Below are 22,419 nucleotides of genomic sequence, written 5' to 3'. Positions count from 1 at the left end.
GATAAGAAGAAACAACGTCATAGGGTCGAACACGCCTAAAGCATACAGTCTTATAGACACACGAACATACAGATATAAGACGCGAGGACAAGTTTTGCGACACCGAGTCCCTTCATACACACGCACGCAGAGTTCCAAGCACATATACACCCGTATGAGATGCAGTATGAGATGAGTAGGTAATATACGCATTCACTCTCCTATAAGAGTCTTCAAGACAAACGCTGCCGTTATTGGGGTCACAACTATGTTCACCATTTGGGTCAGACGCGTACGTGCTGGCCAGCGAAGTTTGAATTATGCGGTGAAGACCTATCTCAGAATTGAAATGACGAAAGTTCGGACCAATAGAAACGTACGGTCATGATCAAATGCAAATGGGAATCGAATTAACGAAAGCCTACTCTACCGTTAACCAGAACTTGAGGCCTTAGGCAGGGATAGAGTGCAGAGAAATATATCGAAACGAACTCAAATCAAGGAAACAACGTGATTAACATAACATCTGCATATTAGAAACAACGTAAGTGTTCCGACGGGCAACAGACAAGAAAAAGGGTTCTGTAACGTCACCTTTTTCAGCAACGCGCTTTTCACAGCAACGCGCTTACACCTCAATTCGATGCGACTGCCTTCCAAATCAAGAGTATCACTCGCGTATATTTCTTAGTTGCATCGCTGTTAGTAAAACGTGATGCATGGTTTGGGAATAATTGTGCGATGAATATGCTGGGTCTTTTTAAAGAAAATATTTTTGAGCGCAATTCTGACAGGCACTGAAGAGGATGATTGGCCTAAATGTGCCTTTTTTGAGCGCGGTTTTAGAGCTCTGCGCGTGAATAACAACGATCTCGAAAAAAAAAAAAATGCCAGCATTGTGAGGGTGCCGCAGCTGTTATATAAATAAGAGACACCCCTCGCCCTCAAAGTCGTTTCGTCGGTCTCGTTTTTGTTGAATCCATCCGACCGTAACACCGTTTCTTCTCTACGATTTTTAAACATGAGTGCAATGAGTAATATATCTGTCCGAGGAGCAAATGAGCGACTTAAACCGCGCGCGTTCGAGGCACGTTGTCGGGTTGCGTACGTCTAACTGCGAACTTCAAGCAATGATGAAAGCGGGATACTTTTTACCAGAGTGGGGAGCGGTGCTAACATGCGTGGCTGTGGTGTGGGCCAACGAGTGAGTACGGCATAGTTATTTCCACGCACACGCTACCAGTATATACAGGGTGATAATATTTAAGTTTTACGGAAAAAAAATAGCCTGTTACAGATAACATCATTGCTAGTCCTTGAGCTGGATTATTGAGAGAGGCGGACATTAGTTGCACAAGAAATCGTAACACTTATTCAAAGAATAACCAGAACATCACTAATTATATTTGAATTAATTACTTTATGGCACATTGCAATTTACGAATTAAGCCGGTGAGCTTCCAAGGCGTATCCTTTTGGAATGAATTTCTACAATGACGCCAGTTTTGAGATATGCTCCATTAAACTCGCCGTAGAAGTGCACTGTTCCACTTAATTTTTTAACAAAACGCTTCTTCATGTATTCAAGCACAAAAGTAACTGGAACGCCCATGTATTTCGTCCAACACTTTGAGAAATATTGTCTCGAAACTTGTGTCATCCTGGAAATTCATGTCAAGTGGATATGGCCTGCAAGCTCAACGGCTACAATTTATAAAGTGCAATATGGGCCGTAAATAATAGATTAAGAAGTTAATTAGTTGAATATGTGTTTCGATTTATCGTGCTAGTAATGTCCGCTTCTTCGAATAGTCCAGCTCAAGGACAAAAATCATGCTAACTGCCACATGCGATTGTTAAAAATTCCATAAAGCTTCAGAATGATCACCCCGTACACAGCGTTGTTGCAGCAGTTATAGGCAATGCACTTACTGTGTTATTCAAATGCCACGCTTATGCACGTATACGAAAGACGCGCGCACGCACACGTGCGCGTGCACACACACACACACACGCTCGCTCACACACATACATACATACATACATACATACATACATACATACATACATACATACATACATACATACATACATACATACATACATACATACATACATACACACACACACACACACGCACGCACGCACTGTAAGACGTCAATCCCCCTCCTCGATCACCTACAGGGTAGCCAACCATAACTACCTCTGGGGCGCTATGACGTAAAGCTATTCAAAACGGTTTCGATTGCATTTCTGCAGTCAACACACCACGATTGGTCATACGTTTTTCGGTCCACCCCCAATTCGCTTGTCTGTCACGCGACGTCGCGGAAACCGCGATACAATGTGTATACACTGCTTATCCATGATTAGACCGAACAAAAGAAAAATAATTGTCCCAGACGAGGGTCCCGTTGCAGTCATTGACTTTGGGACCCTCGTTTGCATACTATTAGTTGCTTACTTATTGTTTTTGGAATGGCGAATAATCTGAAACTGAAACTGAAACTGAATTATTTCCCATTTACGCCTTTTTTGTCATTAGCTCTCCGACATTGGTGAAAAGATCTACTTCGCTTGTCTGTCAAACGACGTCGCAACACCGCGAAAACGCACCACGTCAAGTGCGGACTCCGTGTAAACCTAAACTTGCGCACCTGAGTGCGACATGTGCCGCTTTTCGCAGTACGTATTAAAGATGCATCATTATGCTGAACAAAGTAGAAATTTTTTTCGGTATGGCGGGAGGCTGCCCCGTTTCATGGAAAGATGGCTGCCCACCGATCCCTCTGGCACTGGCTACCTAACCGGAGGAGTAACCGGGCAGAATGGTTTTATTTGTGTTTAATATTTTTTTTTGCGTGGCATTGTATAATGTTGTCGAGCCCCTTAGGCACGTATACTACATCGTTCTGCCAACTGTTCTTTGCTGAGGATCCGTTTAGCGGCGTTCTTAACTTTCCGTTGCACACCACCGCGATTTTCTGCCGCTTGTCTACCTTCACTGCGCTATCTGAGCCCCATCGAAACCCTCTCCACTTCTTGCTCCTCGCCTCTTGTCAGCCAATTAGATAAGAAAAGCTGTAGAGGTAGGCAATACTTTTGCGCTTTTAAAGCAAAAGCAAAAGTGACCTCCCATAAACGAGAAGAGCGTTTCATTGGGCTGTTCAAACAATGCTGCGGGGTATACCACCCGATCCTCGCGTCGCCGGTTACGTAAATGTGACGTCGTAAGATTGGAATATAGTCAGAATGGAATAGTTTTACGTCACACGGCCCCGGGTGTGCACTCTCGGCCGCTATTCTTTCTCTCTGCTTCGCGTGCGAGTTCGTGGTATTGTGCTTTCGCTGGCGTCATAACCAAGTCCATCTTTGTCTTTCCTTTTCAGCCAAACAGCCGGCAACTGCGTGGATGACTCGCTCTGCTCGTTGTCCTGCGTCGAACGGCACATGCACGAAGCGCGCTATATTGGTGTAGCTGGCCACTGCAAGAACGGTAGCTGCGTCTGCACCTATCTGGAACGTAAGCATGCACCGATATTACAATTGACCTTTTTTATAACGTTTTTCAAGGAACCACGTAAAGAGAACGTATTAACCACACGAGCGTTCTGGCATTTCGCCCCCATTGAAGTGCGGCCGCCGCGATCGAACCCGTGACCTCGTGCTCAGCAGCGCAACGCGGTAGCACAGCGGCAGGTAAATGTAACCTTAATGAAACGTTAGAATTTGTTCCAAAACCACGCAGCACAATTTGTTTTCTCAGCTTACTCATATCAGTCAAGTGCCACCGTTACCACTCAAGACTCAATGTCAAGTTGCACTGAAGAACGTAACTTTCGATAACATTTGCGGCAGCACTATTCTATCTGATGAGTCAAAGACTGCTTTCACCCAAAACCATATTTGTAGAATGAATATTATAACGTAGATGGGAGACGGAGTCTTGCAAAATAGCCGCTTCTCTTTAATGGCGGGCCAGAACAAGAGCGTGCAGCTTACGCACTTGATCGTCTTTCGAGGCGCCGACCTTTGCGCGCGCAGTCCTGCCGTGCAGGAGCCCCACATCTTTGTGTCAATTGCCCCCCCCCCCCCCCCCCCCTTGCGAAAAGCGACCGTCTCGGTCGTGCCAGAAAGTTCTTTCAGCGACATAAGAAATGGAGCTCCTCAGGTGCATCTCGGCGTTCACGTACGCGCATAGTACGGTTTCATGCGCACGACATCAACAACTTCAGCGCGAGGAAGATGACGGAGTGAACCGGGGTCAGAACTGCAGGGGACGACTTCGTAGGTCACGTCACTGAGGCGCCGTGTAACCTAGTGGGGACAAAAATACCGGCGGATCAACTTGTCCTAGAGTCCACGGCGACGGACGGGCGTCCAGACCCATACGTAGGCGCCGGTATTGTAATGGTCGTCGCGTCGACCCTGGTTTTATCGAAGGATGTCGGTATGCTGTTGGCTCCGGATACGATGCCGAGCAAGCTGGCGTGCCTCTTCGGCTCTTTGTACGAACTCTTCCGCGTCTTCGCTGGTCGGGCTATTATCAGCCAGAGGTAGCAGGCGTCAAGTGTTGACGTGACGTGGCATCCGTATACAAGTTCGAACGGCGTAAACTGTGGTCTCCCGTACAGCAGTGTTATACGGTATTGTAATGGTCGTCGCGTCGACCCTGGTTTTATCGAAGGGTGTCGGTATGCTGTTGGCTCCGGATACGATGCCGAGCAAGCTGGCGTGCCTCTTCGGCTCTTTGTACGAACTCTGCCGCGTCTTCGCTAGTCGGGCTATTATCAGCCAGAGGTAGCATGGCGTCAAGTGTTGACGTGACGTGGCATCCGTATACAAGTTCGAACGGCGTAAACTGTGGTCTCCCGTACAACAGTGTTATACGCGAAAGTCACATAGGGTAAAATCTCGTCCCACGTCTTGAGCTCTACGTCGACATACATGGGGAGCATATCAGCCAGCGTTCTGTCAGACGTTCCGTTAATCCATTGGTTTGAGGGTGATACGCAGTGCTCTTGCGGTGACAGCTATGCCTCAGCTGGAGAGCGCCATGCATAAGTTCCGCTGTAAATGCTGTACCGCGGTCGGTGATGAGAACAGACGGTGCACCACGTCGTAGGACGATGTGACGTACAAAGAATTTGCTTGCGGAATAGCCTCGGTTCCGGCGTACCAGGTTAAGTAGTCGGTAGCGACGACTATCCATCTGTTGCGCGAAGAGGTCACTGGGAATGGCCCAACTAGATCCATTCCTATTTGTTGGAATGGTGCTTGAGGAGGGTCCACAGGGTGGAGAAAGCCAGCCGGTTTAACTGATGGTTGCTTGCGGCGCTGACAATCGCGGCAGGTCTTCACGTACCGTTGCACAGGAGAATAAAGCCGGGGCCAGTAATGCTTCTGTCGTATCTTTGCTAATGTCTTAGTAAGTCCTAGGTGTCCCGCGCATGGCTCATCATGGCAGGCTTGTAAAATGTCTTGGCGTAGCGCCGACGGCACGACAAGGAGGTACGTATTGGGACCGCTTCCGCAGTTTTTCCTGTAAAGGACGCTGTAGTGCAAGTAGTATGATGATAAGCCGCGCACGAGCGAGCGTGGCAAAACGGCTTCAGCTCCTTGGAGGTGCTTGATCAGCGGCAGCAGCTCAGCGTCAGCGCGCTGGTGCTCAGCCATCCTTGTGGTGGCGATAACGCCGACAAATGGCAAGTCATAGTCAGGGTCTGATGACGTCGTAGGGAGGGGTGCGCGTGACAAACAGTCAGCCTCAATGTGCTTCCTTCCAAATCGGTAGACAACTGTAATATTGTACTTTTGTAAGCGCAGGCTCTAACAAGCTAGTCTGCCTGAAGGATCCTTGAGTTTGGCAAGCCAGCACAGGGCGTGGTGATCGCTGACAGCCTTAAAGGGTCTACCGTACAAGTAGGGTCGTAATTTGCCAATTTCCCACACAACCGCTAAGCATTCTTTTTCAGTGGTTGAGTAGTTTTTCTCAGCCTTGGTGAGACTGTGGCTTGCGTTCCGCACCAGCTTGCCACTGCACAAGAACTGCGCCGAGACCTGCATTGCTGGTGTCAGTATGAATTGCAGTGTCAGCGTCTTCGTCGAAATGAGCAAGTATTGGGGCCTCTTGCAAACGCTTGCACAATTCATTGAGCGACTGCTGCTGCTCGTGCGCCCAAATGAAAAGCGCATCGTTGCGTGTAAGCCGTGCCAGCTGAGGCTCAGCAATTCTCGAGAATCCCTCGACGAAGCGCCTATAATATGCGCACAAACCAAGAAAGCGTTGGGCAGCCTTCTTGTCTGTGGATGGTGAAAACTCGGTGACGACAGCTAACTTGTCGGGGTTTGGTCGGACGCCTTGAGGATCAACAATATGGCCAGGAAATTTGAGCTCTTGGAAGCCGAAGTAGCATTTTTCAGGCTTGATGGTGAGGCCGGCAGTATGGATTGCAGCGAGGACACTCTCGAGTCGTGCGAGATGTTCGTCAAACGTGCTTGAGAACACGACGACGTCGTCCAAGTATACGAGGCAGGTTTGCCGTTTGAGTTCAGCAAGCATGGTATACATCATGGGCTGAAAGGTGGCAGGTGCGGAACAGAGATCGAAGGGGACAACTTTGAACTCATAAAGCCCGTCAGGTGTCACAAACGCTGTTTTTTCACGATTCTGTTCATCAACTTCAATTTGCCAAAAACTTTGATTTCAGATCCAAAGAAGAAAAAAACTTGGCATGTTGTAGACGACCCAATGCGTCGTCGAAGCGTTGTAATGAATAAACATCGCGCTTGGTGACACGGTTCAACTTTCTGTAATCTACACAGAGGCGTAGTGTGTTATCTTTCTTTCTGACTAACACTACAGGGGAGGCCCACGGGCTTGTGGACGGCTGGATCACGTCGTCTTGGAGCATCTCTTTCACCTGATGCTTGATCGCTTCCCTTTCCACTGGAGACCCCCTGTAAGGATGCTGACGAACAGGACGTGCAGGCTCGTCCGTAATAATGCGGTGCTTTGTGATGGACGTGCGCCGTACTTTGGACGACATTGAAAAACAGTCCGCAAATTCGTTCACGAGACTCAGTAGATGGTCTTTCTGAAAGTCTGGCAGAGCAGCGCTAACATAAATCCGTTCTTTTAGGCTGGGTAACCTATATTGCTGAGACGATGCGGTTTTCAATGTGGCAATGTCAGTGACATCAATGATTTCGCGAAGAAATACGATTGTCGTTCCTCGCGGTACATGCCGATACTCGTTGCTAAAGTTTGTTAGCAAAACGACTGAACATTTGTTTCGCACCTGAAGAAGCCCTCTGGCTATGAAAATGTGGCGCTCAAGAAGCAGGGGTATGTTGGCCTCAGCGATTCCTTCGGCGTCGCCTTCCATGTCGCATCGGACAAGGGTAAGCACGCTGCTCTTGGGTGGCAACGCGACGTGATCGTCAGCAACGCGAAGCGCGATGTCACTGTCGTTGTCATTACTGTTCGCTATGGCTTGCGTATTAGCGAAGCTAACTCTGGACTCTTGCAGGTCGACGATGGCACCGTTCGCCTGAAGGAAATCTATGCCGAGTATAAGGTCCTGTGAACATTCAGGAAGAATGACGAAGTCGCCGATGTACGAAAAGCCCCGAATGTTGACTCGTGCCGTGCACCGACCCATTGGAGTTATGAAGTGCCCTCCTGCAGTACGAATTTGCGTCCGGTCCATTACGTCGAAACTTTTTTCAGTGTGCGCGCGAGATTCTGGCTCATAACAGACGTGTCCGCACCCGTGCCGATTAGCACCGTGACTTCGTGGTCATCTATGGTATCTGGTACGTCGCAAGATACTGACACCGAACTACACTGCTTTGTCTGCGTCTAAATTACGTCATTTCGCGGTCGTCCTAATGCAGGATCTTCAGCGTTCGCAACACCAGCGACGTCACCTCCGCAAGTCGCTGGACTCAGTTTTCCCAGGAGGCAGGGCTGGGTGAGCGACGCCTTGTTGCGCTCGGCGTGAAGACGGGGCTGGAAGACCTGTATTGGGCAGGTGACGGTGACCGGGGGTCACGGAATCGTGGGCCAAATGAGCTCCTGGCGTCCGCGAAGTAGGCTTCAATCTCGAGGGGGCGTTCAGCATTGCGTGGGCAAGGTGCATTCAGTGAAAATCCACGCAGCCCAGCTCGGGGGTAAGGAGAGGCCCTGTAGAGGTGATCGGCTTCACCGCAATGAAAACACAAGGGTCTCCGGTCTGCAGTGCCCATACGTCGCTCTTGCGGGGTGGTCGTGTTTGAGTCATGAATGGCGTGCGGCGAGTCCTGAAGTCGGCAGTTGCTTGTTCAACGGCGCGTACACCATGAAAATCCGGGACATCGCGCGCATCGTGAAAAGTCGGAGACAACGAACTTCGCGCAGCTTCCGCATAAGACATGCGAGGGCGTGGCTGCCGTACCTCGTGCTGTGGTGCCTCGCTTCGCTCCAGTACTTGTACTGCCCGCCTGATTTCTTCACGGACAACCTCACCCAGAGCGCGTCGCGGTACCGATACCGGAGCCACCTGAAGCCTTTGGAGCTCCTCTCGGACAAGCCCAATGAGCTCCCGCAAGGCATCGGTATTGTCCAAGGGTATAGCGAGAGGCTCACGCGATAGGGTCGACACGTCGCGGTTGTACTGCCTTGTTCGTTACTGCAGTGCCTTTTCCATTGATATGGCTTCTGCGAGAAACTCTGCGACGGTCTTTGGTGGGTTGCGTATTAGGCCACCGAATAACTCTTGCTTGACACCGCGCATCAAGTTCCTGAGCATAGCTCCCGTCTCCTGTAATCCGGCTTCACCGCGGGGCCTGGTGTCCGCGGCAGTCGGTGTGGTTGAAGCGCATTGCGACAGATGGCGCGAGTGTGGCTGAGCTAATGCCACATAACGGCTGCGTTACTTGGGCGCGAAAAGGAGAAGGCTCTTCCTCTTCGGCTCTAGTGGGCAAGCGGCGCGGATGTACCGCGCGTGCGCCGACCCATGCTTCTGTGAAACCGTCTCACGAGGCCTCGTCCGAACGCGCCAGCGTTCGCGTGACCATGCGCGCGAACGACCAGGCGTTGGTGTCCAGCAGGTGGCGAACATATTCGCTCGCTATCCGGTCGCGGTGAGTCGGACTTCCGCGATTTGTCGCGCGCCCATCGGCATGTTTTGTAGATAGCAACTCGGCTAGCAGGCATTGATCTATGAAAGGTGCAATAAATGCCCTTGTGATTGTTTGCACTACTGTGTTGTTTCTTTGTTCCAAGAGCACGGGAGGAGAACCCCACATCTGGCACCCAACGTCGGGCCTCTTGGGGCATCGGACGATAGTTTTAGCAGTTTTACTTCTTTCGAGACCTTTGTTTGAACCGAAGCTTAGGGCTAGCGTGGATTTTGAAAGCTAGCTTCGGCGGCATGCTTTCTTGAGCGACGCGGTGGCAAATGTAGTGTGTTTGAACTTTTTAACATGCTAAGCCTTTTCGCAAGTGGTTTTTAATGACATTCGTCGGTACGAGAACCACGTTGTCTGCATCCAGGGAGAGCGAGGCTTAGCGCCCGCGGAGCATCAGCAAGCTTGAAGCGAGTGAGTACGGAAGCCGCGTGGGTGGTCCGAATTTCTTATGTAAATAGCTTCTTCTATCTTTTTGACTCTGATGAAGTCGCGGCTCTGGGAGCCGGGTGGCCGCGGGCCACGGGTGCCGCTACGGGCTGACTGGTATTGCGGCCTGGCACCGGGCGCTCCGACACCGTCTGGGACGCTGGGCGCCGTCAACTCGGATGCTGTGTGCACCGAGCGGGGTAGGACCACCTAACAGAGCTGACGTCTCCTCGCGGCTGCCTGTCTTGTGCCCATTTTGGTGTTACTTGTTTTTTGGATGCCGGTTGTTGTCAGGGTCGCGACGCTTTAGGCCTAAGGCTTTACGAAGGTACCTGTCGCACGTGGAGGGACACAACCTGATGGAGCATGGCGTTGAGGTGTTGCACTTTGCTCCCCTCATTCTAGTTAGCCTCGCACGAATTGAAATTACTCGTTCGACTCAAGGAAGCGAGCTTCGTTCACGTGAACTTGACATCTGAGTAGCCGCGCGATCTTATGCTAGCCGAGTTTAACATCGTACCACGTGGGCGATGCGCATGCAGAATAGCGGCGGGCTTACTTGGGCGCGAAAAGGAGAAGGCTCTTCCTCTTCGGCTCTAGTCGGCAAGCGGCGCGGACGTTCCGCGCGTGCGCCGATGCATGCTTCTGTGAGACCGTCTCACGAGGCCTCGTCCGAACGCGCCAGCGTTCGCGTGACCATGCGCGCGAGCGACCAGGCGTTGGTGTCCAGCTTGGGGCGAACATATTCGCTCGCTATCCGGTAGCGGTGAATCGGACTTCCGCGATTTGTCGCGCGCCCATCGGCATGTTTTGTGGATAGCAACTCCGCTAGCAGGCATTGATCTATGAAAGGTGCAATAAATGCCCTTGTGATTGTTTGCACTACTGTGTTGTTGTTCCTTTGTCCCAAGAGCACGGAAGGAAAACGCTACAATATATATATATATATATATATATGTTGATGTGTATGGTTGGGGCTCAAGCAAGTAGTACGCTCCAAAAATATCAGTTCGGATTCGAGTTCAGTTCGTGCCGAAATTCCGGTTTGGGCACGGTTTTCAGCTCGGATTCGGGTTCGCTTCGACACCTGGTCTGCCACGAATTTGAAAACGGTGTTATAACTCATGAGGACGTTAAGTTTGAGGGGTCACGGGTGTGCAATGTTAAAATTCACCTATACCTAAGAATATGGAGGCAGAAACAACAGGAGGCGATAAAAGAAAATAGAAGTTTGCAGCAAGGCGCATGGGCTTCCGAACTTATTAATTATACGTCAGCTTCGAAATTTCTCCGTTCAATCACCTTACTTGCGGTGCCCTAAAATCAGCGCCATAATTGGCCAAGATTACGAAAATTTACACTACCTGTGAGCAGGGAGGTGGCTATACGATCTACCTATCAACGAAAGTTTAGTAGAATTGCCTGTTCTATAAAATGAGATATATAACGCCGTACCAAAATTTAATCGTGTTTCTGACGGTCTAATAGTCAATGGTGCGCAGACACTTATTTCCCGCCTCGATGGTCTCGCTCTAGACTTGGTCGAAACAAATAACTGATTTCAGTACTAACAATAAAACAACACTTATAGTTCGCGTTCACAGTGAGATGAGACTAAGTGATGACTGATTTTATCATTGATATCTTGCTTTCGCGACGAAGAGCAAGTGCGCATAACATGTGCTCATTAGGATTGAAGCAGGCAGCCCGGGGACTGCCACGTTGCTATACGCCGTCCCGGTGACCGATGGGAACCGACCGGTAGACTATGTGCGCGTGCGCAGATACTAGAGCCGATGTTGGTAACGTTTAAGACGCTTAAGCTATGCTGAACTTCTTTTGTAAGGCAGTTGTCTTGAAACGGCGTTGTTCATGGAGCGAAGGCACTGCCAGTCCCATTGGAAACTCTTCTGTCGCGAGACAGGCTCAGGAGCAGAGTTTCGTACTGAGGTTACCTGACTTAATTCTATAAGCCATGTGGTTTTGCTATCTGACCTTACAAGCCAGTGAGCCTGATCGAGTGACTGAATACAAACGGCCAGTGGCCGCGTTCTACCATCCTCGAAAAATAAGAATTAGACTTAACTGGAACGTTCCACGCATAATTGGCACGCAAAATGCCAGTAGCTTCGTCGTCGCGGCCGCCCATGAAGACCGATGGGGCATACTTATGGCTTGCCAGCACGCTTGCCGCAATGTTGAACATTCCAATATTGCCGCAATGGGCCATATGAGAAATTTGGGAAAAAGTGAAAGGGCTGATATATGGTACGATGGCGTTATCAGGATTCTAATCTGTACATTACCTGAATCTCCTCGAAGTGTCATCGTGCACCCGCTAGTGTCGCCATAGTTTAATAGTTAGCAATAACTAGGATTCCTACCACTAACTTCGCGAAAATTAAATCACCTTCTTCATTCGACATACTCCGGCACGTTACATGTAACACTTTTTACGACAGATATTTTCTTGCTTTGAACTTACCGGATCTGATCGCCCCCCCCGCCCCCCTAATCTCTTTCTCTGTGCAGCCTGTGAACCCAAACGGTGCGTGGAAGACTGCAAGAAAAAACACCCGGACAAGTTACACTTGAAGGCGGAGTGCAAAGATAAAGGCACCTGTCAATGCACATGGAATTCCAGTAAGCCATCGCGTCTTTATATGCGCGTTATATATACTGCCCCCCCCCCCCCCCCCCGCCTCCATCCTGCTCCTTTTGTTTTTACAGTGAAGCTGTTAAGGGCTAGTTCCCCCAGGATCGTGTCCGTGTGTAGACACAAAATCCCGAAGATAGTGCAATGAGGGGCCGACCTGCGGCGGAGGTGAAGCAGGCTTTACGCACTCCCCATACGTGCGCCAATCCCGAAGATAGTGCAATGCCGGGCCGACCCATGGCGGCGGTGCAGTTCGCCATTAAAGGGCCCCTCGCCAGGTCTAGCCATATTGAGCTGACAAGTGCAGAGCATACAATGCACGATAACGATCGTGTCTGCAAAGTATTAAATCGCTACGCGCCGCGGAAAGATATGAAATTTGAAACCGAACGCCGTTTTCCCTTCTTGTGGCCGCCGCGCTCCAAGTCGGAGGATGACGTTGATGTGCTAGTGCGCCTACGTACACGTGTTGGCTGTGACGTCGCTCGCGGTGACACGTGACTTCGAGAATTATTCTAGGCAACATCTGTTATTTGTGTAATGTGTTGCTTGAATAGACGAATTAAAGTTTAGAGAAATAATAAAACACACAAACCGAATGTCTGCATGCTTTTGTTTTACTTCGCACCGCAGCAAGAGAGATGTACTTCCGTTTCGTCTGCTTGTCCCCACGTCGTGCAGTCGCGCGCGCAGGCACCGAAACTAAGTCATTTTCTACCGTGTTGCAGCGCAAGATCAGGCTCTGTGATACGCTGTGCCAGCCTCGTTATTCGTGTAGCACTGACTTATACCGCTAATCAGGTGACCTCGAGGACAGCGCGCAAAATTGCGCGCTGCACGAGACGAGACAATCACAACAGCTCACGCGCGCTGCCGTCAGCGGAAGTGCGCCGCGCCGAAAAAAAAAGAAAAGCGAGGAGAAAAAAAAATTAAGGTTAGGCCCGTGACGAATGCGTCAAACGATCCTTGAGGTCCAGTCTGGGAGCACACAGAGAAGAAATTTCGCTTGTGGAGGCTAGACAGGAAAAGCGGAGAGAGTGTCCCGCTTAGCAGTGGAGCTTGCCTCCTGAAATCATAAGTTCGCGGCACTGAAACATTTCTATCTTGGCTATTAATGAATCGATTTGAAAAAAATTTGTGGCAGAACGCTTCATGGAGGACACATAACAAAGTCCAGCGCATAACTAAAATTTGCTATGGGGCCTGGTGAGGGACCCTTTAGGGGCCCATATACACAGCTTCGCTGGTTATCCTTCTTCACAGAGTAGAAGGGCACCGAGCTTTTTTTTTCAGGTGTGCGTAATTGTCTGCTTACATTTCAGTTTTTCTTAGGTCGCGCTACTATATGGTCTCGTCTGAGTGAGAGCGAGAGAGAGAGAGGGGGGTAAGAATAAAAGGAAATTCAGCAATGTTAACCAGATTGCAATATTAGGTTTCCCACCCTGCGCTGGGCGAAGTGAAAGAGGGGGGAAGGGAAAGAGTACAACACCGTCAGGGGGTACACAACACATGCATGAAACCAAAACCTTCGGGTACATGCGGCACTGGAGGGGTAGTAAGTACACTGAGGGTGTAGATGTCTCCTTCATAGAAGCCGCAGTCTGCCTGGAAGTCCGTCGGTGTCGACTGTCGACGACTCCGGACGATTTCAGTGGCTTCTCTGTGGCTCAAAATCTTTCCTGATCATTTCCTTGAGGATAACGATCTCGTTCTTGACTTGAGTGTATTCTTTGGAAGTGGTGTCGTGTGAGCTCTAGCAGTTCGAGCACTTGAAGATGGTTGCACAGCTAGTGTCTTTAATGTGGTTCTCCACACACTGGGCGCGCACGACTGAGCTGTACACACGGCGGTCGCGTGTCCAAGCTTCAGGCACTTCTGGCACTGAAGTGGTTTTCGAATAAGCGGGTGAACTACTTATAAAGCCTGCTGCCGAAAATGTTGACATCGTGCACATTGGCCGACTCGAGAATGCGCCCTGCGTCAAGGTTATATTTAAGGGTGACTTCATCCCCACATATCCCGAAGTCGAGCACTTAAAGCACATAGTTTGATATCGTCGCGTCTGATTTTTCTCCATGTATAGGAGAAAAAAGTTCACATGAGCAGACCGGCAAAAACACTGTTTTTGGATAGAAGTGTGCACGTTGGTGGAAAGCGTGAGACATAAATATACTGATGCAGACATGCTGCTGTTCGGGGCTGCACGGAGCCGGCCTTTCACGGTGAAACTCGCCACTGCAGAAGACGCGGCGGCGTGACGAAGAAAATTCGCTGGCGTGTGCTACTTGGACCGAGGCAGGCGCTGGCTCGCATTTACCCCTGGGCAAATGTGTTTTCGTGATATGACGGATAAAAATGATTTTACAAGCTCTGCTTTAGCTGCTTGGAATGATGTACGACGGTGGTCGTAGTACATATGTCAGCCGCATGTTAACTCGAACAGACCCACAGTTCTTCAGGTTTCGACACTGGGTTCGCTGCGTGCCAACCGAGAGCACACTATCATCATCATCATCATCATCATCATCATCATCATCATCATCATCAGCCTGGTTACGCCCACTGCAGGGCAAATGCCTCTCCCATACTTCTCCAACTACGCCGGTCATGTACTAATTGTGGCCATGTTGTCCCTGCAAACTTCTTTATCTCATCCGCCCAGCTAACTTTCTGCCGCCCCTTGCTACGCTTCCCTTCCCTTGGAATCCAGTCCGTAACCCTTAATGACCATCGGTTATCTTCCCTCCTCATTACATGTCCTCCCATGCCCATTTCTTTTTCTTGATTTCAAATAACATGTCATAACTCGCGTTTGTTCCTTCACCCAACTTGCTCTTTTCTTATCCCTTAACGTTACACCCATCATTCTTCTTTCCATAGCTCGTTGCGTCGTCCTCAATTTAAGTAGAACCCTTTTCGTAAGCCTCCAGGTTTCTGCCCCGTACGTAAGTACTGGTAAGACAGAGCTGTTATATACTTTCTCTTGAGGGATAATGACAATCTGCTGTTAATAATCTCACGATGCCCGCCAAACGCACCCCAGCCCATTCTTATTCTTCTGATTATTTCAGTCTTATGATCCGGATCCGCGGTCACTACCTGTCCTCAGTAGATGTATTCCCTTGCCACTTCCAGTGCCTAGCTACCTATCGTAAACTGCTGTTCTCTTCCGAGACTGTTAAACATTACTTTAGTTTTCTGCGGATTAATATTTAGACCCACCCTTCTGCTTTGCTTCTCCAGGTCAGTGAGCATGCATTGCAATTGGTCCCCTAAGTTACTAAGCAAGGCAATATCATCAGCAAATCGCAAGTTACTAAGCTATTCTCCATTAACTCTTATCCCAAATTCTTCCCAACCCAGGTCTGAATACCTCCTGTAAACACTCTGTGAATAGCATTGGAGAGTTCGTATCTCTCTGCCTGACGCCTTTCTTTATTGGGATTTTGTTGCTTTTTTTATGGAGGACTAAGGTGGCGGTGGAGCCGCTATAGATATCTTTCAGTATTTTTACATACGGTTCGTCTACACCCTGATTCCGTAATGTCTCCATGGCTGCTGAGGTTTCGACGGAATCAAACGCTTTCTCGTAATAAATGAAAGCTATATATAAGGGTTGGTTATATTCCGCACATTTCTCTATCACCTGATTGATAGTGTGAATATGGTCTATTGTTGAGTAGCCTTTACAGAATCCTGCCTGGTGCTTTGGTTGACAGAAGTCTAAGGTGTTCCTGATTCTATTTGTGATTACCTTAGTAAATACTTTGTCGGCAACGGACAGTAAGCTGATCGGTCTGTTATTGTTCAAGTCTTTGGCGTCCCCTTTCTTATGAATTAGGATTATGTTAGCGTTCTTCCAAGATTCCGGTACGCTCGAAGTCATGAGGCATTGCGTATACAGGGTGGCCAGTTCTTCTAGAACAATCCGCCCACCATCCTTCAACAAATCTGCTGTTATCTGATCCTCCCCAGCTGCCTTCCCCCTTTGCATAGCGCCCAAGGCTTTCTTTACTTCTTCCTGCGTTACTTGTGGGATTTCAAATTCCTCTAGACTATTCTCTCTTCTATTATGGTCGTGGGTGCCACTGGTACTGTGTAATTCTATATAGAACTCCTCAGCCACTTGAACTTTCTCATCGATATTAGTAATGATATTGCCGGCTTTGTCTCTTAACGCATACATCTGATTCTTACCTATTCCCAATTTCTTCTTCACTGCTTTTAGGCTTCCTCCGTTGCTGAGAGCATGTTTAATTCTATCTAGCTATACATAGCTATATAGTACATAGTACATAGTACATAGTACATAGCTATATTATACCTCCTTATGTCAGCTGTCTTACGCTTGTTGATTAACTTCGAAAGTTCTGCCAGTTCTATTCTAGCTGTAGGGTTAGAGGCTTTCATACATCGGCGTTTCTTGATCAGATCTTTCGTCTCCTGCGATAGCTTACTGGTATCCTGTCTAACGGAGTTACCACCGACTTCTATTGCACATCCCTTAATGATGCCCCATAGGATTGTCGTGCATATCTTCAACACTAAGGTCCTCTTCCTGAGTTAAAGCCGAATACCTGTTCTGTAGCTTGATCCGGAATTCCTCTATTTTCCCTCTTACCGCTAACTCATTGATCGGATTCTTATGTACCAGTTTCTTCCGTTCCCTTCTATAAGTCTAGGCTAATTCGAGTTCTTACCTTCCTATGGTCACTGCAGCGCACCTTGCCGAGCACGTCCACATCTTCTATGATGCCAGGGTTAGCGCAGAGTATAAAGTCCAGTGGCAGTCGGTTGTCTAGTGGTCTAGCGGAAACATGTGCTGTAAGTAACCGTAGAAGGTTGTTGATGGAGGTGCGATTCTCTTATCACGTCTCTCTGCCTGCTTCCAGAATGTGAGGAGGCTTGGTGCGATGCCGAGTGCCGACGAAAGCACGCGGGGAAGCAGCATCTGCACTCGACGTGCGAAGGGTACAAGTGTATGTGTCGCTGGCAAGCAGGCAAGTTGAGCGGCATGTTCGCTCCGTGCTGTGGCGTTCTTTTCGATGCGAAGCACTGAAGACTGCCTCGTAATTAACATTGTTTGTAAAGCTCCGTGTTTTGTTTGTTTTTATACTGCACGCACCCTTTTAAGGTATTTATCCGAGGACAGAATGCAATTTATAGTTTTTTATTCAGTTACTATGTGTACACATTTGCAGTATTTTTGTACCGCGTGTCCCAAATAACGCGGGCCAAGCTGTCTATAAATTAAGGGCTGCGACCGAGACGAGACGATGGACCCGCAGTGTTTTGTTTGCAGCCACCCTACGCACACTGGCGATTTTTTTTCGTCGTGTGTTCTAAGCACAGGGTGCTTACCTGTACACGAGTCATCGGTTTCAACCGCATCCCTGCATTTGACTTTTGCAAACGACAGGAAAGCTGCAGTCGCGATGGAAGTAAAAGTTCCTTCCTTCATCGAATAAGCTGTCTTAAATTCTTTTTGTGTAAAATTATGGAAAAACAATATGTACGGTATTTCGGCGAATGAAGAGAAAAACAGGCTAACAGAAAACAAAACAGAAAAGATAGCTTGCAAACGTTGCCATGCTCCTTCGCATTATATTATACAGAAAGTTTAACAGTGTTCGTACGCACGTTTGATGCCACACATGTTTACCTGACGCTGACATTTTGCGCAGGTTTATGTGCAAATTTAGAAACATGTAATTATTCGTTAAAAAAAACAAATTCGTGTTTTGTTTTCGCTACGAAAGAGCAAAATTTGCACGCTGGGACGACAACCTCGAAACACATTCCGAACGGTTGATAGCAACTTAAGGCTACAAAAAATTCCGAGTGGAATTCTGTAGCTTAGTGATTACTTCGTGTGCCAAGTTGTCCTCAAGTACAGACCTCTCTTGCAGTTAACAACTAATATTGAAAGACGAAACTGCGACTGTATATATTCAGGCCTAGTTCTGGCTTGACTGCTTCATTTGATGAGTGCACAATGTTAGAAGAAGTAGATGTAAATTATTCTCTAAATTGTAGAATAAGCGCCATCACGGAGTTAACAGAATTTTTAAAAGTCACGTGAGTCATGTGGAATACATATACTCTTTGAGGTGGACTACTACAGAAATCTACATGCATCATCGATTACCTACCAAAATAAGCGCAGATAACTTTTAAGCTAATTACTTCTAGGCATGTGTTACAATATACGAGTTGTAGGCGGTGAATTCACAGGCACTTACCCACTTGGAACGAATTCTGAAGATAATACCAGTTTTGATGTATGCGTCACCAAAGTGTCTGACGAAATACAATAGGCATTCCAGTTATTTTTTAGCTTAAGTGCTTAAAAAAAAGGCGTCTTGTTGAAAGTGTCAGAAGAACTATAGTGCGCAAATTTGCACCGCAAGTTTCACGGCGCTTATCTCGAAACTGCTGCTAATTTCAAAATTTGTTCCAGGCACTGGATCCTATTCGTATATTGCAATATGTGCCAGAAAGTAATTATCTAAAAAGGTATTTAGGAAATATTTTAATACGCTTGTGCAATTGGATTTCTTGTACAAGGAATGAGTAATATGGCCACCTTTTCTATAGTTCAGCCGAATAACTTCACAGTAGATTTTTAAAACATTGCGTTAACGTATATAAAAAACGAAAAATAAACGTACTATACGTTTTCAGAGTTTTTCATGTAACTCGTTCCACTTTTATTTTTCTTTGTGTAATCTATACTTCAAATTGGGGAAGGGAGTACATTGCAGCTCTGTTCTTTGCAGATTCCGCATCAAATTCAGGTGTCGGAGGTAGTGTGAACGAAACTGTTCCAGGACCAGATACGATTCACGGTGCACAGAACGGCACCGATGAACATTCAGGCGCTGGTAACGCGGCTGAACGCCCTTCAACTTCTGCAGTGCCTTAGTTTGAAGAATGAGGTGGTGAAGGTCACGAGCGCTTGAGATGCCACCGAAGGCCTGGCGACGCGCCAGCTCCGGCTGAGCTTGCGGCGATGGGCCAATTGTAGCCACCAGGTGCCGCAGACACTGCACTCTAAACCGCATCACGCGTACCTTCACACTAGAACCGCGCTTCAGCGCGAAACAGTCGACGTCCTCGTGGAGACGTTTTACTTGGCTCCACCATAATTTCGTACGATTTCCATATGACTATCCAAGAGATGGCGGGTATTTCATATGGATTTCGCCTCAATACAGTATGAATAAGACAAAAAAAAAAACATATAACGTAATAGAACAACATTCAGAAAACTTCAACGAGGATTCAGGCCCTGCGGGCCTTTTTCACTGTGTTTCAATAAAGACTGCTCGTCGCTCTAATTTACTGAACCATTCACTGGTCTAGCTCGTATTGTGTGTGACTTCTTGTTTGCTCCACGCTTCTCAACGACTTGCTGTGCTAAAGCGCTACACTAGCCTGATACTCAAGGCCATGAAATGCATCAGACCAACGATACAATCGCATCAGAAAAGTCAAGGGTTTTACCACAGACAACGCCATATTTAAGATGAAACATATCAGTCTTCTTCAGGAAGGCATCCAATGCTGTGTGTGTGTGCGACAGCATTTCGTGCGGTTTATAGATAGCAGGAAATGCCGCTCTTTATTTTGGCTTTAATGTGAGGTCTTGCAAGGTCCTTCATAGGGTCCGCAGTTAGGCATTTCCCTAAATTGAGAGTATGACGGAATCCTATCGAGACGGGAGGGAACACGGTGAAAGATGAAGGCAAGCACCGACCATAAAAGATTTAGTCATGCTGGCGTTCCGATTCCCTCGCGGGAGCCTCGTTCACAATAAAATAAACGGGCGACGAAACAACCATTTGAGTACATCGTATGATGCCACCGAGACACCTATATAGCGTATACTAAGGGCAATTAAGTACAATATTGTCTTTTGAGACTGCGCGCCGTAGAGAGTTTACATGTGTAGAGACTGAATAAAGACGCGTGGTTAGATTCCTGTCTTTCGAAATCCCACGCACCTCTTACCATTCGATATTATGACCTGACGCAACACTCGAACTTTTGTGGTTGGCGTTTGTGTTTGGCTTTTTATCTTAAGAGGAAGCTTTAGCTCGGGTGCTCCTATCTAAATACATGTAAAAGGAAAATTCGTTTTTCTCGGCAACCACTGCACCAAATTTGACAGGGTTTGCTGCATTTAAAAGAAAAACTTAAAATCTAGTGACTGTTGGTTTCGAATTTTCGATTTAGGTTGTCATATTTTGATAAAAAATTTGCAAAAATCTCAAATTTTCAGAAAACGAAACTATCAAGTTTACAACTCCGTAACCCAGCAAGAAAAAATGATATCGCAATTCTGTGAATTGTAGCTGATAGCACATCTAAAGCGGACGAAATTGATATGTTACACATGAACCTCAAAAAATGTGACAATGTGTTATTACAACTTTTGCAAAACCCTCGTAAATAACGTAACAAATTTACGTAGGATGTAAAATGACATATCAAATTTGTCCGCTTTGAATGGTCTAATGGATGCCGTTTACAGAATCGCGATATCTGTTTTTGATGCAGAGCTATTAGTTTGTAAACTTCGTGCTTCTATTTTTTTCAAACTTCTGAATTTTTGAAAATCTTTTTAACAAAACTCAAGCCCTAAATCAAAATTCCGCTTCCAACAGTCACTAGAATTTAACTTTCTCTCTTAAATGCAACAAATTTCATTAAAATCGGTCCAGGGGTTATTTTAGAAAAACGTTTTTGCGTTTTTACATGTATTTCAATAGGCCGCGTCGGAGTTGGGCCCGAGCTAAAGCTTCCTCTTAAGCATTACCCGTGAAAAGCAGGGACAGATGCCACTAAAACGCCGATAGTTGAGCATACCGCGAACGGCGGTTGTGCCTAAAGTTTCCCACAAAACAATTACTGGCTGTAACATAAGTTAGGCACGCCAGCTTTCTAATGCGTGAATAAGTGTAACTTGCGTATTTGGCTGCGTCGTTTCTATACCCTATAGCGTTTGTACACCCTCTGCGGCACGCTCAAAACATTTCACTTATCTCTCTGCGGCTGCGTCTCCCATACAGCCTAGCGGTTTGTATTTCTTCCTGTGCCCTTTCCTCGTTCTTAGTTCTTGTGAATATGGGATCATCCCTGATCGTAGGCAGCGTTTCACTGAAGGCTGTACGCTACATGTGTTCTTAGTTCACTCACCTGATTTATTACGTATTCGGACATCGTCAGCCAGGGATCTTTCGGCAGTACCAAAAGCAAGACAGAAAGGGGGTGAGTTTGAATTCATGCATGCTCTGAATCAGCGCGGAAGAAAACGACAGCATTAAAAAAGGAAGGACACAGGACAGCGCTCGTCTAGTTTATTGAAGTCCGTCGCAAACGGCCAACAGCATTTTCACGTTATCGAACCGAAAGGCGTCACTTCCTGCATCTAAAATTTTATGCATTTTAGTTTAAATACGTGCGTATCGATATGCAAGTTTTTTTTTTTTCGCGGCTATGACGAATAAGATGTCCATATCTCATTGCGTTAAACTAAAATTCAGGGGTATTGCGTGCCGAAATCACGATTTGATTACGAGGCACGCCGTAGTGGTCGACTCCGGATCAATTGTAACAACATGGGGTCATTTAACGTGCACCCATTGCATGGTATACGCGGGTGTTTTTGCCACCATCGAAATGCTGCCGCAGCATCCGGAATTTGATTCTGCGACCTCGGTCTTAGCAGTGCAACACCAAAGCCCCTATTCGCCATCACGGTTGGTATCTTTATGCGTTGCTGTATGCCGTGCACGCCCCCCCCCCCCCCCCCTTAATTCCGCTCTCCTCCAAACGCGCATATTCCAGAATCGTTCCAATCATCTCAACGTCAGCCACGTTGTGTTCCTGAGCGTACAGAGGTACGCCACGTTTATGTAATTACTGCTTCGCCGCATATATCATCATATAGTCTAAAAATACACAAACCCATTCGAGCTTATGTCTTGCATAAGCTGCCGAATTATTCTATCTACACCTTGCGTACATTGTTACGCTTGCAGCCCCTCAGTGCAACTCGCCGATTCCGTGAAAGAAAACTATGCGTCTCATTCGAAATGGGTATACGTATACATGAAGTGGGCTAAGAACATTGATATCGTTCCGTCGAAACACTGATACTGGGTCTTAATGGTGACTTT

The 22,419-nt window shown here is 47.5% G+C and overlaps 1 protein-coding gene across 1 annotated transcript; it reads left to right on the top strand.

The window, feature by feature from the left end:
- The first annotated feature begins 852 nt into the window (after positions 1 to 852).
- On the top strand, positions 853 to 19,404 carry LOC126516906 (uncharacterized). The gene is made up of 5 exons (XM_072285948.1): positions 853 to 1,183; positions 3,369 to 3,502; positions 12,112 to 12,222; positions 17,128 to 17,235; positions 19,015 to 19,404. The coding sequence occupies exons 1-5, from the start codon at positions 1,038 to 1,040 to the stop codon at positions 19,158 to 19,160; spliced, it is 645 nt and encodes a 214-aa protein (XP_072142049.1). The 5' UTR covers positions 853 to 1,037; the 3' UTR covers positions 19,161 to 19,404.
- The last annotated feature ends 3,015 nt before the right edge of the window (positions 19,405 to 22,419 follow it).

This window comes from Dermacentor andersoni, chromosome 1, assembly GCF_023375885.2.
Source record: "Dermacentor andersoni chromosome 1, qqDerAnde1_hic_scaffold, whole genome shotgun sequence".
Classification (NCBI taxonomy): domain Eukaryota; kingdom Metazoa; phylum Arthropoda; class Arachnida; order Ixodida; family Ixodidae; genus Dermacentor; species Dermacentor andersoni.
The sequence above is the reverse complement of the archived record's forward strand: the minus strand, read 5'-3'. Positions and strand labels throughout refer to the sequence as shown.

Coding starts and splice junctions, on each gene's coding strand:
- LOC126516906 (XM_072285948.1), top strand. CDS start 1,038: ATGAGCGACTTAAACCGCGCGCGTTCGAGGCACGTTGTCGGGTTGCGT. Junction 12,223..17,127: donor TCAATGCACATGGAATTCCA/GTAAGCCATCGC, acceptor GCCTGCTTCCAG/AATGTGAGGAGGCTTGGTGC. Junction 17,236..19,014: donor TATGTGTCGCTGGCAAGCAG/GCAAGTTGAGCG, acceptor TGTTCTTTGCAG/ATTCCGCATCAAATTCAGGT.